Here is an 18,876-nt window from a genome sequence, read left to right as displayed (position 1 = left end):
ACGTTACTTCTCTGCATTGTGGATGGCAGATTAGTAAATACATTACAATGTGGTGCGTGTACATTGTGTAGATTGGCCAGAAGGGGGCAATGTCACACAAAAATGACCAACATGAGTCACCAAATTGTTTTTTATTATATAAAAGAAAACCTTGATAAAACATTTTCAAATAACGAGAAGCTAACTTACGACTGTTCCAAAACGCAACAATCACGAGACCCTACAAAAAGGAAACAATAACGTGAGGAGGCAACAACTTAAGGAAAGCAACAAATGTGTCTTCCAGTTTCACACTTTTAGTATGAGTGACAAATTCTCCATGGTGGGAGTGACGGGGGCACACAGGACTAAATGTGGTTGCAATTGAAGTAGCAAATCGCGACAGGAGAGTGTGCCAGAGGAAATTTTAAATCACATTAATTCACATTTTTGATTAAACGTTCATCTTGTTTGGATGGAAAGACAGCCTGGCGGTGATCAGGGAGGGAGGGATGGTCAAGTCGCTCAGTCGCTGACGTCCATGTCGTCCTCGTGGGTGTCGTCGTCGTCGCCGTTGGCCTGCCGTGAGTCGCCGTTGCCATCTGTGAAATGAGGAGACATGGCCGAGTAGTCGGAATCCTTCCTTTCCTGGCGCTCCTTCTCGCTGTCGTAGCCTTGTTCTTCTTCATCGTAATCCCTGGTAATCTGGGACAGGATGACATTGCTCATTATCTGGCCTGCATGCAGGCTTTACCTTTTTCTTCCCCCCCAAAGAAAAAAAAATGTTCCTCCCCTTTATTTGCTTTGCATTGCATCAATTTTTACCTTTAGGTATTTAAATATTATTTATTAATGGTGTCAGCATATTGGTATGAGTACTACTTGAATACAACCACCATAGGGTGCTATTAATTAGGGCCTACTAGAGTCCCTCCATATAGAGAGTTGTGACATGACTAGTCGAAAAAAATACAGTCACGTGACTTGTGGAGCCATCTTGGGGCCAAATTCGTGTTTGCCTTTTCTTTACAGTATTCTTGGCCGTATTGTTGTTTATTCCACAAAAATGCCGGGTTGTTGTGCATTGCACAAATAGACATGACAAGGGTTTCAAGCTTTACTGATTCCCTTCAGATAAACAGATGGACAATTTGGGAAAATAAAATCAACCGTTTGGGCTGGAAGTCGAACTCGTCTTCAAAGCTGTGCGAGGTAGGCTCTGTATATGTTAACATTTTTAATGTCACAATGTTTAAAAACTTGACAGAGCCACCTGGGGCTATGTTACTAAGTTTAAGGCATCTCTTGATGAGCTTGGCATGTTTTGGAGAGAGTGCGTTTACCTAAATATTGTGTTCTACATAATTGTTTTGATGTAAGAAAGTAGCCTAAACGTAAAACATACTATAAAAAAAAAAAAAAAAAATAAGGCAGTCATGGATGGTTAGAGTTAAGAATGATCCTTGTGTAAATCACCTCTGGTTGCAAATAAAGTACACTAAGTCCCCTACTAACGAACATCCGACGTGCAAACTTTCGGAGATACGAACACAAGCCGACTAGTCTATATTTTCATGTGTTTTGCCTTCTAAGTCCATATTTATACTGCTACATGTTTGACCAGCAGAGGGCACTGTGACACTGCTAATGGGACCATCAGGTGGAGAACAGGGGAACAAGAGGAGGAGGAGGGGAGGAGAGAAAAAGGCTAAGAGTTGTATGATACAACCCGGAGGACGCGTGTGATTAAAGTTTATGAAGAGTTAATAGGCCTGCTTAATTCTACACCACCCACAGAACACTACCTCTTTTAGAAGAGTCTAACGATGACGACCATTTGTCCTTTTTTCCCCCAATATCTCCTCCTCCACCACTACCAACGACGTATGCCACTCCTCTTCAAAGGTAAATAACATTTATCATTACGTATTATTATATCACTTTTATTATTGTTTTTTCATTAATTATTCTCGTTTAATGTTACTACTGCATCCAAACTCATATTTACATACATACACATATACTGTATATGTATACATGTAGTACCTATATCATTGGTAATATTACCTTTTCCCCTTCTTAAAAACAATTCGACATATGAACGGTCGTCTGGAACCAATTGTGTTTGTTAGTTGGGGACTTGTGTAATCCATGATCTCGAGCAAATTTATAAAACTGCATTCATTTTGAAATCTGTTGGCATTGAATGTATCGTGAAATTCCGCTTTTTATTCTATTTACAGTTAAAATCAAATGTTGAAGTTAATGCAACTGTTCCATATTCAACAGAATTCATATTTTTTTAATGTAGACTGAATTTGCTAAATTAATAAGCAGTTGGCAAAACATTCATGCATGTTGTCCGTAACAGTTCAACAACGTTTTCATTCATGCAGTCAAGTTAGTCAAATTATACCATGTTACACATTGGAAAATATAGATCTAGAAATAATTATAAAACAGACATTTTGCATGCCTCCCTTTGTGCAGAGACATTGCAATTTACATGCATTGTCGTACTGTGCGCGCAAGCCGCGCGCTTAAATTGGCCCCAACATGGCGGCGTAATCTCAGTTGTCGTAACTCTCTATATGAAGGGACTCTAGGGCCTACTATTCATTATACTAGATGTATTTAATAACAGCTAATGTACTGATAAACTGGACATTTAAATGAAGCTACAGGATACCACCTGCCTGAAAATGTATTTGCCTAGAAGCTGAACATTAGAATCACACTTATGAGCAATGAGGTGTTGCATTCAAAGACACCGCGTAATTTAAGGTGAATTCACGTTTTTGAGTGTATTTTTTTTTTATTTCCCAGCATATTTAAATACAGCAAATTGTACTTTCGCATCATGAATTATGCAGTGCCCTTGAACGCATCATGTGAAGAGCGCCTGACCAGCATGGACAGAACAGTGCTATTTAGGTCCTGTTCCGACTTAGAGATAATCTTGGAGGTCTTCCTCGTTTGTCTGCGCTATATGAAGCAATAAGTGAGTTTAATGATTATGTTTTACAAGTTAGAATGTTTGTGATATGACTATCAGCTCATTGTTTTTCTTTTTCTTTGTATGTAGACCACACATACTGTATACAGTATGCATAATGAAGATTTGGTGCCCATGAATGCATCTCACGTTGTTCCAAGGAGGGAAAGATACTGTAGACGTGTTAGTGAGCTGTATACACATACTGTATATGATGGTGGAATTGCACTGCCGTTTGTGTTCAGGTCAGAATACAGTTATAAAAGAGCATCAGATGCTTTGTGACTGTGGGGGTGGGGTTGGGGGGGGTCCTACACTGTGCATTTGTCTGCCAACATAACAGATTGTGCATTGCTATGATGTGCAATGCAGATGTGCAACATTTTTTTACGTAATTTAATGATTCAGTTAAATCATTTAGTTACGTGTTCTTTGTGTCAGCCCTGAGAAGAAGCAATAAAAAAAAAAAGAACTGACTTGTTTCTATTTTTTTTCTCTTACTTTTATATCTTTCTCTCCTCCATCCGACTTCCTCTCTCGCTCTTTGTCTCTGCTTCTCTTCTTCTTGCTGGTGGAACGTTCTCGCTCTTCCCGGCTTCGTTCTTTCTCACTGCGGCGTTCCCGCTCCTTATCCCTCTTCTTGTCCTTCTTGTGCCTGCGTGGAGAACAAAGAACTTTGTCAACAAATGTGAAATTGTGGAAAAAGAAAAGTAAATGCTTTTCCCTGCTCACCTGCGAGGCGAAGGAGACCTGGAGCCCCTCCTCTTGGGGGACTTCTTAGGAGATCGGCTACCGCTGCGACTTCTCCTGCGTCTCCTGGAGAGGCGCACAGGACAACAAAGATGCAAGATGTTCAGCATGACAAAAGTAAGAGCTTGGAACAAAGTGAGGACAAGTCAACTCACCGACTCACGCTGCGAGACCTCCGGGTGGTGCTGTAACTCTTAGGCGGCGTTTTGGACCTCCTCCTTCCAACGTCCTCCTTCTTACGATCTCTGCTGGGTCAATATTTGGCATCAGCTTGATGCAAAACACTTTACATGAAGCCCCTTTCACACAGCCTCCAAACCCCGCCATTGTTAGTCCATTTCACTGTTCTGTAGAAAGGATTTGGAATGAGGGTACGGAATCTACCTGCCAATTTTCCAGCTTTGAAGGTATTATCAGAACACCAACAGAGGCAGGAGGCTGCCTGTGTGAAAAGATATTTGACAATGCCGGGGCAGGCATGTGAAGTTTAACATCAGACACACTCTCCCAGCTAGTTGTTTTGAAAGCAACTGTAGCAATTTTTTAATGGACATAGTTGTCATCTTTTTTACTTTGTTGAAGGCCACTTTGCTGTGTGAAAATAAGACAGTTGCATCAATGCTCTACAGAAAAGGCACTGGTGGATAATACCAAATCGGTGTGAAACAGAATAGTCGCAAGCTGGGGTCCTTTGATTATAATCCACAGGACTATACTACTTACTGTGGGAGGCTGTTTTACAGAATCTATGTGTGGTGTTTAAGAAAGCAGGCTCAAAGACCTGTACTCACCGGGATCTGCTTCTGGATCGCCTGCCTCTATCTCTGGAGCGGCTCCGCCTTCTGCGGGGGCTTTTGGAGCGTCGCCTGTTTCTCGAAACGGAGCGCCGTCTTGACCTGCTGCCACTTCGCCTGCAACATCACCACTTCATTTCTGCACTTCTAAGCTGACAAGGCATTCATTCACCTCTAATCTTCTAATAATTACCTGCGTCTGGACCTGGATCTGGACCGCCTCCTCCTTGACCTGGAGCGGGAGCGCTTCTTTCTGCTCTCATCTAGCAGATAGGCTGGTGTTAAGTCCAACATGTTACGACACAGAGTACAAAACAAAAAGGAGCACACTTACTTCCGGGTTCTATTGCGGCAGAAATGAGCGATTGCGCCTCTCTCACTCTCTTCATGGCTTCCTCCATTTCCTTGTTGGCAGCGTCTGCTTTGAGGCCAGCGCTGAGGTTGAGACCTGCTGCCAGAGGGTTGAGTCTACACAAACACACAACGAGATGTTTGAATCACTGCTTGAAACATACAACAATGTAATTCTCTGGCACCTCAGGTGTGCCTTAGGTGCCAGTCTACTTACTGAGGATCCGTCATGAGCTTCAGCAGCTGATCAGCAGCCTGGAAGACACAAGGCAATATTTAAGATTCACTGAGGCAAGTCTTTCATTTCAAAACTGCTGTTTCCCCACAAAAAGAATGCCAAAAGAGTAATGGTAATAGAGGACTATGACACAACCTGCTAGTGGCTGTGAGCATCATAAGGAATGACATCATTACCATCTGATTAGCCAATTGATATAATCTGCTATCAATGCATAAAATGATCACCTTTGATCTTGCAAAAAAAAGTCAAATATTTACAATAATCAAATTAATTTACTGTTGTGTGGAATTGACAGTTGATTAAAGGTTAATTAATTCTGCCACTAACACAAAAAAGTGCACTACTTGGCTGAAACCAGTAGGGGCACTGTTGAATTCAGTCTTAACAAGCTGTTATACTTCAACCTTGGTTAGTGCCATTAATCAGTTTCAGAAGGTCAGGCTCTAAATCAAATTTTCCCCATAGGAAATAAGGGTGTGTACATTGCAAATGATGTGGATGAAACATATGAACACTTTCTAAATACTTATATGAAGCTCTATGATGAGAGAAATGGCCAAGCAGCAAAAGAAAAATGAGCCATGGATGACAAATGGACTTAAAAAAATGCCTGTAAGAAGTAAAATACATTATGTAGGAAATGTATCATTCAACAAACTAAAGAAGCAGAAAAAACATATAAGACATATAAAAATACGTCGACAATTAGGTGTGTGGAAGAAAGAATATTATAGTCAGCTATTAGACAACAATAAAAATAACAGAGCAACTTGGGGCATTCTAAACAGTATCATAAGGAATAGTACTAAAAAAGCAGACCAATGTCAATATTTTATGGTTGTAACACCAATAATGATAAGAATAGGATATTTAAAAAGTTTATGAACTACTTTGTAAATATTGGACCAAAACTGGAAGAAGAGATTCCAAAATTCTGGACAGTGGAGGAAAGGAATGAAACAAGAGACAGGAATCCTAATACCATGTTCCTCACTGATGTAACAAAAAAGGAATTCACTGATATTGTCAGTAAGTGTAAAGCAAAAACAACTGATTGTAATCGAATCAAAATGGAAACAATAAAAGGGCCATTAACGAGATCGTAGAACCACTGACGTATATCAGTAATTTATCATTCCATATTGGTAGATTTCCTAATAAAATGAAAACAGCTAAAGTAGTTCTAATCTTCAAAAACGAAGACACACATCAATTTAGAAATTCAAAATTCATGAAACAGGTGCGCCTACATTTGTAGACTTACTCTGAAACCATTTAAACACTTTACTTTGTAAGTCTTACTGAGTGGTTCCCATATTTGTGTAAAATTCAAACAAAATGTAGCCAACTTTAGTATATATTAAAAAAAAAGGTCCAGAGTTCACATATCTGCATACCTGTGCTAAATTGTCATCAGTAACCATTCTAGTGGTCCTGTCCTTGACTGTCTTTGCAAAGAGAGGCATTCTTTCATTTTCTCAATCATTTCATGTTTATTTTTTAATTCGGAGAGTAGATGCAATGACATTTTTATGAACGATTCTTTCATGTATTCTCCATCTGTGATTGGCTTCCCATATCATGTGCAGCCCAATGGTGATTTTCTCGCTAAATCTGGCGACTTTCCAAACCCTCGGACTTATTTTCTCAGAAGCGACTAGCAACAAATGCAAAGACTTCTCCTGACGTCGCTGGGAGATTTTTATGGTACAGTCAAACTTGTCTATAGCGGCCACTAGAGGGAGACTACATAAGTGTCCGCTATAGACAGGTGGCCTCTATAGACAGGTTGGCGGCCATTTTGAATGTTGACCAGTAGAGGACACTGTGGGACTGCGGATAAAAGTTGTACAGCACTACTAGGCTTGTTATTATCCACTACCCACAGAACAAAGCTGTGCTAGTATTGTCTTTGTTATGTTTGTTTTTAATATTTTAGTTTTTATACAGCAGTGTGTCATTACAGCTTTAGTTCATCAGGAAGTGACGGGAAGTGATGGTGGGAAGTGACGGTGGGTATCCCGAGCAGGAGAGCTAGGCTCAGTGCTAGCTGTGAGTGTCGAGAGAGTTGGGAAGTGTGTAGATGTTGGCGTGGATGTAAACTCCTGCAGTGTTCTCCGCTGTTAATAAAGCGATTAAAGTGCATCGACGACGTGAGTCTCTCCTTCCCCACAATAAGGAGCATTACAGTGACCAGTGCACATTGTCTCACACCAGGAAATAAACGGTGTCACTGTAGTAGCAAGCTCCAAAGAAGACGGCTTTTTTTGTGTCGAATACAGAAGATGAGGACGTTGATGGATTTGTGGATGAGGATTGATCAAAAATAACATGAGTACATTCTAAAATACTTCAATTAAGTACAACCAAACTCAGTTTTGCTCCCGCTGTCTTTTTAAAAACATACGATAGCATGCATGCTGGCGTATGTTTTAGCGTGCATGCAGTATTGTATTGTATTGTAGCGTCGCTGGGAGCACGTCCTGTTCCCAGCGTACTTTGGTGGTAATGTTTTGGTGCAAATGCTCTTAAAGTTACATGTTTGACCAGGAAATAAACGGTGTCACTTTAGTAACAAGCTCCAAAGAAGACTGCTTTTTTATGTTGAACAACTGACAGTTTGTGTGGATCTTGTGAATGATTGTGACTGAGCTAGAACTCAGTAATTAAAGTCTACACACGACGGCTTCATTGATTAAAAAACTAAACTTTTTCGTGCATGAAGCTTCTACTTGAGTCGGTAATTTGGCTGCTATATGCAGTCAGATATTGACCAAGGGATACAAAATGGGTGGCCGCTGGCCGCGTTAGACAGGTGACAGCTATACACAGGATCTATAACACGTAAATTTGCTGCGGGGGATTTTTCAGTGGCTGGTATAAGCAGGTGGCCGTTCTATACAGGTGGCCGCTAAGACAGGTTTGACTGTATTTTGGAGACATGAAAGCGAAAGCACATATTGTTCGGAGCGGTGACCGCATAGCCAGCTGCAGCAGCACACTATCTGCCTCTCCTGGAGTCACCACCTCGGCGCTTTGCGTGTCACGGCTCCGAGCACGTAGCTACAACGCGCTTCTAGTTATAAAACATATCGATGCTCTTGTTAAATTGATTTATTTTACTCCGCCGGAACTTGCTTCAGACTAAACTCACAACTCCCTCACCTTTTTTCTCTCCCCCACAGTGAGACTCACCACATACACTAGCCTAGGTTCCCCTCTATTGCTCATCCAATCAGCAGTCAGAATGCAGTCTAGATGCGTTCACTGACTTGTGGTGCGTCGGATATTTCATATTTTCAAAAATGGACATATACCTTACTTTGGTGTTGAAAAAAAAATCACTGCAAAGGGAGTCGTGGGTTGCCGACCCCTGGTCTACAGACCCTTTCCAAAAAATGTGAATGTCATGGAAAAGTTGTTTAATTTCCATAATTCCATTCAAAAAGCTAAACTTTCATAGATTATAGATTCAGGGCCCACAATTTAAACGATTTCAAGTGTTTATTTGTTTATTTTTACGTAATTTGGGCTTCCAGCTCATAAAACCCACGAAAACAGGAATTCAAAAAATTAGAATACTGTGAAGAAATCACCATTTACGTCTCAGTTTTTGCAGGAAAAAAAAGAAAGAAATTAGGATCACATCAAATCAAAATATGGTACTTTCAAAACGAAATGTCAATCTTCAATGGTTGGGAATCCCTTTGCCTTAATCACTGCCTCGATGCGACGTGGCATTGAAGCAATCAGCCTGTGGCATTGCCTGGGAGTTATGGAAGCCCAGATTTCCTTGATGCTTGCTGTCAGCTCTTCTTTGTTGTTGGGTCTGGTGCCCCCCATTTTCCTCTTGAGAATACCCCATAGATACTCAATGGGGTTTAGGTCCGGTGAGTTGGCTGGCCAGTCGTGCACTGTGATGGTATGGGCATCAAACCAGGTTTTGGTGCTTCTGGCGGTATGGGCAGGGGTCAGGTCCTGCTGGAAGATGAAATCTGAATCTCCATCATGAATCATGAAGTCCTCTAAAACATTCTGGTAGACTGTTGCTGTGACCTTGGATTTAAGATAGCAGAGTTTACCAACACCTGCACCGGACATTGCACCCCAAATCATGACGGACTGTGGATATTTCACACTGGACCTCAGGCAGCTTGGGTTCTGTTCCTCACACGTCTTCCTCCAAACCCTTGGACCTTGATTCCCAAATGAAAGGCACACTTTACTTTCATCGGAAAAGAGGACCTTGGACCACTGGCCAACAGTCCAGTCCTTCTCCTTGGCCCAGTGGAGACGCTTCCGACGTTGGCTCAGGTTCAGAGGTGGCTTGACCCGAGGAACCCGACAGTACTAGCCCATCTCCCGGATGCGTCTGAATGTGGTGGTTTTTGAAGCTGTGACTCCCGCCTCATTCCACTCTTTCTGGATCTCTGCCAGATTGTTGAATCTTCTCTGTTTGATAATCCGCTGAAGCCCACGGTCATCTCTTTTGCGGGTGCATCTTCTCCTGCCACATTTTGCCCTTGCTCTAGACTTTCCATTGATATGCTTGGACACAGCACTCTGAACAACCAGCCTCCTTAGCTATGAACCTTTGTGGCTTACCCATCCTATGGAGGGTAATGATGGTCTTCTGGCCAGTTGTCATGTCTGCAGTCTTTCCCATATTGAAACGAACTGAGACAGTTGAACCAAACTGAAGCAATTTAATGACACCTGGGGAAGCCTGTGCAGGTGATTTGATTTTAGTAGATGATTAGTGTGTGACACAAACATTCATGCTCTGCAAAATTTGGGCTGATTTCTTCACAGTATTCTAATTTTTTGAATTCCTGTTTTCGTGGGTTTAATGAGCTGGAAGCCCAAATTATGTAAAAATAAACAAATACTTGCAATTGTTTAAATTGTGGGCCCTGAATCTATAATCTATGAAAGTTTAACTTTTTGAATGGAATTATGGAAATTAAACAACTTTTCCATGACATTCAAATTTTTTGGAAAGGGTCTGTATATGATTACCATAATGTCATGGCACGTCATGGCATTAATTAGGATGGCTCTGATGTCGTCCCATTCCATATTTGCATGCATTGTGCAGCAGTAGTTATGTGGGAATTGCAATGTAACATTAATTTAGTGAAATTATGGGATTATCTTTGAAAAAAAGGCTTTCACCTGAGGGTTCATGTTGGGTCCAGGGAATCCAAATGCAGCCATAGCATCCATGTTTAGACCAGCAAATGGGTTTCCTCCAATCTGCAATAGAGGAGTATTTACTTTGATCACACTGGTCATCTTCTGGTCATGTGATTCCCTGCAAACGGCATCATACAGCTGGATTGGGAAGGGGGTTGGGCGTGGGCAGAAGTCCTCCTCCGGGCAGGATCCCCGCAACGGCGTTTGCCGGCGCCAGCAGCGACAAAGCTTTGGCCTCATCTGGGATAGACCCTGTACGGGAACACACACCAGCATTAGTACGGGAGCGCCATTTCTTCTGCGTGTCAACATGTCCAAGCAAAGTCTAAAAAAAAGTGCCTTCAAAGTAAAGTGTTTTTACCTTCTAGGTGTGCAGACTTTGCCTGAATTCAACACATCATTTTTGCAGTGACACAACTAATGCTGGCATACATCACACTAGTCCAATGAACACTGCCAAGAATGTATCACCTGAAATTGTTTGCTAAGTCATGAACCAAACGTGAGCAAGCCCAGCTCTTCTCCAATTGGCTGTGAGTTTCATTTAGACGTTTACTGAAACAAGCGACTCACTCACGGCGGCTTCGCTACTAAAAAGCACACACAGAGAAAAATCGGAGATACACACAACAGAGAGAATTTTAGGGTGTTTGCCAAAAAGTCTACACAATGTCTATTTACTAAAATGAAACAAAAAAACATCACAGTTAAATATACCACATGACAGTAGTAGCTTCACCCTGCTGTAACATCTCCTTACCTGTCATTCACACTGCAGTCACATTCCAGGCTGCATCTTTAATTTGCAACCTTACTCACAAAATGTCATTTTATTGTAGCTCAATCAAAGGGTAGTACATCCCGGGTAATATAGCATTTTTCTGATGTTAAAAAAAAAAATCACAATCAAAATAAAAATGCCACCTAAAATTAAAACAAACCTGTTAATGGGAAAACAATACGTTGGTTGACAAAATGTACACACCCTGAAACAAGACTTGCTGCTTTAAGACAGCCTTCAGTGGTTTTAGATGGGAGTCTTGACAATATTTTCTTTATAAAATGTGTCAGATAGTGAGAGAACCTCTTCAGGTCAGCCCAATGTATTTAGGTCTGGCTTGGCTATTCCAAAACTAATGTATTAATTTAGATGTGTGTTTTGGGGCAAAAATGACAACTACCTCTTCAGTTTTGGGACAAAATTGACCGTTGAAAAGTTCCTCTACCTTGACTAAAGCACCCAAAGTATGATGCTGCTTACCCACCGGGAACAGTGGTGTATCAGTTAATACACTCCCCCCTTCCAATTCCCCTTACTCTAAGAGACAGACATTGTGGACACACACATGACAACATGTAAACAAAAAGAGCACACTGGAGAGAGAGAGAGAGAGAAAATGGCTGCAGGAGACAAATAAAGTTGGGTGGTATTTTCTGCAGGACCTTTTCAGTCTACGGGACTGGCTGAGCCAGGAAAAACAACTGTAAAACACAACAACAAAAGAAGACCACTGTTAAATGTTAGGAAGTGTACCAACATCGACAACATGTCGGGAAGGCATCTCAAGACAACTTCAGTGCAGTCTTACTACAATGTAAGTATGACTGTGGATCACCTTGTTAACCCTGTTTGCATATTAAGAGTGTAACCTAGACAAAGGTATATTTTATTTTTTTTAAGAGTATATTTTTACTAGACGCAATCGTACACAATTTAAGATAAAAGGGATGAATTAATTGATGTCGTCTTTGGAAACTTCTATGATTATATCTAAGACAGACTCACTCATCTACCATGCTGATGCAGTTACAAAAAAAAAAGGAAAATAAAAATTAAAAACCATGTAGAAAAAAGTTGTAATATTACAATAAAAGTCATACAGTCTTGAATCTTGAATAATTTTATGAAGGCCAAAAACAAAAGTTATAACTGCAAAATTCTCAGAAGTGTAAACGTAGCAGTTGCCATGTATTAATCTAGGAATTACAAAAATAAAAATAAATGAAAAATAAAATTAGAGCCTGTCAAAAAATGATTGTACAAATTCTGCCACATGATTCTTGTTTTCCAATGTGGCCCAAATACTTGTTTGTAACATGCTGCAAGGTGTACTGTGCTTGTGCATGGTAAAGGCCACTCTTGTTTAGTTGTCAAGAATTTGGATCTTTTTTTTATGTGCAAACATGCATATGAAATGACAAAGGAATCTTAACCTTAATCGTGCTTGGACATTTCACCAGATGTACAGCTTGGAAGCGGACAATTTACCAATGAATTATGTAACCTCATGTCTTATCTAGGGGGTGCTTCCCTATGAGAGCACCTAGGAGAGATGGGAGGTCAATTTAAAAAGAGAAAGCAGAGACAAAGACATAAGAAAAAGGGGTGGGGCTTGAATGCTTCCTGGCCTTTGCCATTGTTTACAGTCCCCTGTTGGCGGGCAGAGAACCACTTTCAGCCATCAACCCGGGGGCTGCTTTTGCCGCCTTCACTACAAAACCACACACACACACTCGCGCAAAAACACACACACGCATACACAAATGACAGAGAGAAGTTTAACAGAGGATAGTCCGGTATGGAGGAGAACTTCAATAACATAAGATTCCTGTTAGTTCAGCACCCTCAGTTTTTTAGTTATTCAACTCAACTTCAATGTAGATTTTGATATATTGTCTTTTTTAATTAATATACAGTTCTTGACACACTTTGAATCAAACAGATTGTATTATCACAGTATACCAAAAATCTGGAGTTTAGTTAGGTGTATGCCTTCCACTCTAAATCCCATCTAAACACCATGGCTAGTAGATGAGTGTGTTCTAGCTATTATCTTTGTTGAATCACACACACAGGTTTCATGAGAAGACAAACCTTCTGCAAATGGGACCACGATCAGTGCTCGGTCCACAAAAACAGTGTTGGTCAGATGTTGGGACACACCAACAGATTCTGGTTCCTGGAACTTCACAAAACACACCCGTGACGTCACGGGCATGGGGGAATCACTAGAAAAAAAAAAAAAAAAAAACATTCAATTAAACCACAAGAAACAATGTAAGAATGGATTTTTCAACTCAGAACATGAATACATAGTTTTTATTAAAAACTAAGCAAAAAGTACTGCTGTGATGCTGAAAGAAGTGTGACTTATTAGATTATGGTTTGATTTAAGTTATGTCTCATTTTATTTACACTCTTGTTTAATCAGCAATACATCCAAGGATGCATTGTCTGGAAAATCATACAGGCACCCCTACTCTTTATTTAGTGACATACACTCACAAATTTTGCAAAGCAGCTTAGCGCCAAAAAAAACAAAATATGAGCCAAAACAGGAAATAACGTGGAAACTAAGGAAATCCTTAGGAGGAGTAAGGTGTCTTCCATCAATACAGTTGTCCCTCGTCAGTTCAAATTTTGCGGCTTCACTATCACGTTTTTTCCAAATTTATTTTTAAAAAATTATCTGTTTTGGGGTTGAATACGCCCTATTAGTCAAAAGTATGCATATGCAAGCCAATATTACGTATTTTTTGCGTAAATTAATCATTTTAAAGCATAAAAATGGCTAAATGAACACAATCAGAAGGCATTCAACAGATGCATTGAAAGACATGGTATGTAGTATTCTACACTGGTCATTAAGTATCAGTAATGTTACTGTGTGTTTTGTGTAGTTCTGAGCTGCTGTTTAGAGTGTGGGCTATAGAGGGCCGTGACGTTCTGCATGCTGGGTATGAGATAGCTTTTAGGAAATAATTCCGTAGAAGAAGAGAACTAGGAAGTGATTAACTGTTCACATACTGTGTATTGAGCATCTGCCTGTATGACATAGTGCCCTGTGACTATTTCAAATAAATTCATTCATTCATTCATTTTTTATGCCGCTTATCCTCACTAGGGCCAGTTGAGTTCAGGCGAGAGGCGGGGTACACCCTGGACTGGTCGCCAGCCAATCGCAAGGCACATATAGACAAACAACCATTCACCCATTCATACCCATGGACAATTTAGAGTCACCAATTAACATGTATTTTTTTGGAATGTGGGAGGAGTACCCAGAGAAAACCCACGCATGCACGGGGAGAACATACAAACTCCACACATAGATGCCCAATCGGAGATTCGAACTGATCTCCTGACTGTGTGGCCAATATGCGGCCCATTACATTACAGTACATTGATGAGCCACCGCAGGAACTGAACGCTGTCCACAAAAAAAACAAGGAAGTCTCCCAATTCTAACGTGTTACGTTTTATATCTAAAATGTCTTCTTTTCTGTTATTATATATTGGGTAATACGAGGGTAAAGGTGACTAGGGGTGTTATTTCATGTGTAGATGGCTTTTAAAATGATAAAATCCATATTTAGAAGGTTGTAAACACACTTTCTATGCTCCAACTATGAAAATATTCCATTTATAAAAAAAGGAATCCTGCGTCATCTTTACTTTATCACTGTCAGGTCTGGAACCAATTAACCGCGATATGAGGGAGTACTGTACTTCTAATCTAATGTAACACCTCAAGGAGAATCACTCTGTTACACGCAACGTTTTGGCACTTTTTCTGTAAAGAATATTGCACATTGCAGCATTTGTCTTACTTTGCACAAACAGTGTTTGATTGTGAAATGGACCAAGTTCATGAGGAAAAAGCTGTGGCGTAAATAGATTGATATCAGACAGTAATGCTGTGCTGGACAATTTCGGTAAGAACCCCAATATCGAGGATCTATACTTGCAATGTTACAAAACCTGTGTTTTAACAATGCAAAAATCTGACACTGGGCGTGCGCGCTCCGTCAGGAGAGTCCATGTCGACATCCTTAAAAATGCTATTTTTTCAAACAGTATATCATCGGGTGTATTTTCATTCTTATACATGTTTGTTGGCTAGATTACTTCTTCATCTACAATTTCGTATTAGATTTATATTGAGTGTTGGACCGCATCAAGTCAAAAGACTGCTTGGAAAGTAAAGTCCAACTTCAAGCCTTTCAAACTCATGGATCGAAGCTTCAGGACAAGATAAAAGGTATATAGGATATTAATACACTTTAATGTCTATCTGCAGATGAAAATTCATTAAAATTCTGAATGTGCTAAAAAAAATCTTTTTTACCCGGAATTACTACATGTCACCTTTGCATTGTTGTCCAATTTTCAATGAATGCCTTGATTGTAAATATAAAAGCAAATAAAATATAGATAATTTAGAGATCCATCCATCATTTCCTATGCCGTGGAGTGGATGTTGGTGGCTTTTAGACATTCCTGTCATCGATGATAGCTAGGTGTATTTCTTGTGGATTATGGTCTTTTCCCCGTCGGGATGTTTCCCCGCCACCTGAAGTCGATTCACCGTCAAGCATTCGCCTAAAATTTATGGCAAGATGTTGCCCCGTCAGTATCGAGTCGTTTCCCCATCAGACAACAAGACACAAATTTATATAAATCGAACAGTATCATCATCATCATCTGCACCAACAACAATGTGGAGGGCTGGCAGCGCCGCTTCAACAACCAGATTCACCGCAACAGACTACCCTTCTACCTTCTGGTGAAGCTACTTAGCGAGGTGTCGAGGACGGCTCGACTCCAGATCCATGTTGTCAGCGATGATAGACTCAGATGGCATCAAAAAAAAAAAATTCATCCACTTCCAGGGGTGCCTCAAAAGATTGTGGAAGGAGTACATGGCTGGCAGCAGGTCAACGCCATCACTGTTAAATGCAGGCTCTGGACTCTAAACCCCAAACTAAAATGTGTAACTAGAACTTTCACACAAGTAAAGCTACCGCATAACTATTTATGCATACTGGTTAGACCATTGTAAGAATGTACATACATGCGTCAATAAAGCCTACTGTTCGATTTATATCAATTTATGTTTTTTATTACTTAACGTACTTAACTTATTACTAAAATGCATGTTTCTTATTATGCCAGAGAATACTTGTAGGTCAAATTAAAATGTGTACGGTAACTTACTTTCACACGAGTACAGTAAAAACCATTGTAAATATTTATGCATACTGGTCACGCCGTTAAAAGAATGAACATATATGCGTGAATAAATCCTGCTGTTCGATTTACATAAATTTGTCTCATAGTCTGACTTGGAAACCACTCCATACTGACGAGGAAACGACTTCTGGTGGCGGGGAATCGTCTTGATGGGGAAACGACCATATACCTTTCTTGTTAGTGTGGGGTGAAAACGAATACACACCGTGCTGCTGCACTGCAGTGCTCGGCCTACATGAAAAATATGACACTTGATTTTCTTCCCTGGACTTTTTGATGATCAAGAAATGTAAATAGCTACTATGTTAACTTTTAAAACAGATTTTCACAGTTATTATATATTTTGTGGTACGGTCGTACTTGCCAAGGTCCGTGGGTCGATCACAGCTTTTGTCTTGACTCATTGTTAAAGCAATGGGTACCAAAGGCACTATTTTCTGGGATAAAATCTGCTTTAACATCTTTAATATTTGGGGTAGAGAAGTGAATGAGTCAAAGTCATGCTTTATCAGATAGAATTAAATCACAGACTTTATTTTACAAATTTCGAAATTTTCTAACATTGCTACTCGTTACTGAATACTAAAATGTTGGACAGTCTACGATGCAGCATATTCATAAAAGTGCGTACTTATTTTAAACCCCAAAATTCCTCTCATCTTGTTGGCTAGTGCGTGAAATTAAATAAAAATCACAAGAACCAAATCGCCATTTCGAACGCAACGTTTCGCCAGGTTAGCTAGTTAAGTTGTGCTTCAACTAGCATTAGCATGGTGGGCCTTGTCTTACATTTCGAGCTCGCTCAAATCTCGAAAAAAAATGTCAATTATGAGTCCCCACTTGCTTTAAGCAAATAATGAACAGTAGGTTTACTCACTCTGGTGGAAATAACTTGAGTTCTTCGATGGTTCCCAGGAAACCAAAAAGTGTCCTCATCTGCTCCGATGTTGTGCTCGGCGACACGTTAGTCACCTGAACTACCTTCGTCGTGTAACTCATGTTTCCCACCGAAATAAGAACACGAATGTCAATTTCTCGGATGTAGTCACACTTAAAATGATGCGGTGGCAATTAAAACGAGTTGTTTGATATTTAGCTGGCTAGCTTGCTAACTGGTACAACAACGTACTACCAGCGTTGCGCGGCCATGTTGAGGGATTAAATGAGGCGTTCCGGTTGTAGTGGGAAGTCGGAATTTCCAATGACTAGTGGGAATACGCTAGTTAGAACGCCCACTGCTTTGCTACATTCTATTGCTGTGACTGTCCTTTTAAAGAACCATTCTGAACCGGAAAATGTTAAAATTAGGTGTGACATAACGTCAGTTTGCGTGTGCACATTTGTCCTTTACGGAACTCTTTAATACCTCTGTTGTTACGAATGCCCTTCGACTACGTGAAATTGAACAAAACACAACACACATGGCTCATCAGAAGAACACAATGCCACAAAGTCATTGTGCGGATTATTATAGTTCGACACGTTATCTTTTTGGAAACTGTTCTTAGTTATTAAATGCAGTACTGCGTTGAGTGACATCGGTATACTTTCAAATTCCGAAGTAACACGAACGCCCCATCACTGCGAGAGCATGCGATTCAAAAATGGAGGATGGGTTTAGCATAGAACTGTCGGACATGGACCAAAAGCCACTTTATCTTAGCTGGTGTCATAACTGTTAGTGTCGAGTTTTTGTTGTGAGCGTTATCATCTCGTCAAATGATGTGATGTACTTAAATGCTAACTAATTGAAACGCGCTCAATTGCAAAACGATGCCGTTGAGACAGTTTTGCGACAGGCAAAATCAATTTATGGCACATGAATTCTGAAACAGCTTGTCGTAAATACAGTACTTTAAATCGTGTTATTTAATGTATTATTATGAAATGTTGATTGGTGAACACATACCTTGTAAAAATTCAGCTCAAACTTTATTTATCAAGCGCTTTTCATACATAAATGCAACACAAAGTGCTTTGCTGAGTTAAAAACAATGCCCCGGTGGGACACCCCGATACCCTCTCCCCCGTACCCTATCCCCCTGCACCCAAGGGCGTACTTACCATTAGTCAAACACAGGCAATTGCCTGGGGCATCGAGATTTCCGGGAGCCCCTAAATGTCTCATAAAAACTGATTATTGATTTTTTTTGTCTTAAATTTAAGGTACATACTACTATTTTAGTCTTTGTTCCCATGCTTAAAACTACAAAATTCGTAATCTTTCATAAGCGTTTCGACTGCTGCCCCTCATGCAATGAACTATTCCATGTTACTGCATGTTCAGATTGAGTCCGGAAGACAGCAGCGAAACAAACTTTTTGGGGCGGAATTACCACAGGAGCAAAGAAAAGGAGAATGCGGGTGGAAAACAAGCAGTTTTTATCATAACTACCGAAGGTGTAAACCTTTTTCACAGTCACAACAAACGTAAATACAAGGACAGAAGCAACGCCACTGTCTGTGTCAGCCGAAGAGAATGCAGTAGATGAAGCTGAGAGACGTTTTCATCACAAAGATGTGAGTATTAAATGTC

At 40.3% G+C, this 18,876-nt stretch overlaps 1 protein-coding gene across 5 annotated transcripts; it reads right to left on the bottom strand.

Annotated features, from left to right (window-relative positions):
- Nucleotides 1–116: 116 nt before the first annotated feature.
- LOC129170988 (serine/arginine-rich splicing factor 11-like) lies at nucleotides 117–17,514 on the bottom strand. Of its 5 annotated transcripts, XM_054759252.1 has the most exons (13): nucleotides 17,218–17,241; nucleotides 10,778–13,315; nucleotides 10,668–10,689; nucleotides 10,443–10,558; nucleotides 10,286–10,366; nucleotides 5,087–5,124; nucleotides 4,853–4,986; nucleotides 4,712–4,781; nucleotides 4,516–4,635; nucleotides 3,880–3,969; nucleotides 3,707–3,790; nucleotides 3,476–3,629; nucleotides 117–684 (listed from the first exon to the last, which is right to left on the bottom strand). In XM_054759252.1, exons 5-13 carry the CDS (start codon nucleotides 10,334–10,336, stop codon nucleotides 505–507), a joined length of 921 nt encoding a protein of 306 aa, XP_054615227.1. In that variant the 5' UTR covers nucleotides 10,337–10,366; nucleotides 10,443–10,558; nucleotides 10,668–10,689; nucleotides 10,778–13,315; nucleotides 17,218–17,241; the 3' UTR covers nucleotides 117–504. The 5 variants fall into 5 exon arrangements, with proteins under 5 accessions (XP_054615227.1, XP_054615198.1, XP_054615217.1 ...); XM_054759223.1 differs by lacking the exon at nucleotides 10,668–10,689 and having other exon boundaries at nucleotides 13,182–13,315; nucleotides 17,218–17,514; XM_054759242.1 differs by lacking the exon at nucleotides 10,668–10,689.
- Nucleotides 17,515–18,876: the final 1,362 nt, after the last annotated feature.

The sequence above is a fragment of the Dunckerocampus dactyliophorus genome, chromosome 2 (genome assembly GCF_027744805.1).
Source record: "Dunckerocampus dactyliophorus isolate RoL2022-P2 chromosome 2, RoL_Ddac_1.1, whole genome shotgun sequence".
Taxonomy (NCBI): domain Eukaryota; kingdom Metazoa; phylum Chordata; class Actinopteri; order Syngnathiformes; family Syngnathidae; genus Dunckerocampus; species Dunckerocampus dactyliophorus.
This window is presented reverse-complemented; position numbering and strand designations above follow the sequence as displayed.

Coding starts and splice junctions, on each gene's coding strand:
- LOC129170988 (XM_054759223.1), bottom strand. CDS start 17,339: ATGAGTTACACGACGAAGGTAGTTCAGGTGACTAACGTGTCGCCGAGC. Junction 4,987..5,086: donor AAGCTCATGACGGATCCTCA/GTAAGTAGACTG, acceptor GTGTTTGTGTAG/ACTCAACCCTCTGGCAGCAG. Junction 4,636..4,711: donor AGATCCAGGTCCAGACGCAG/GTAATTATTAGA, acceptor GTGATGTTGCAG/GCGAAGTGGCAGCAGGTCAA.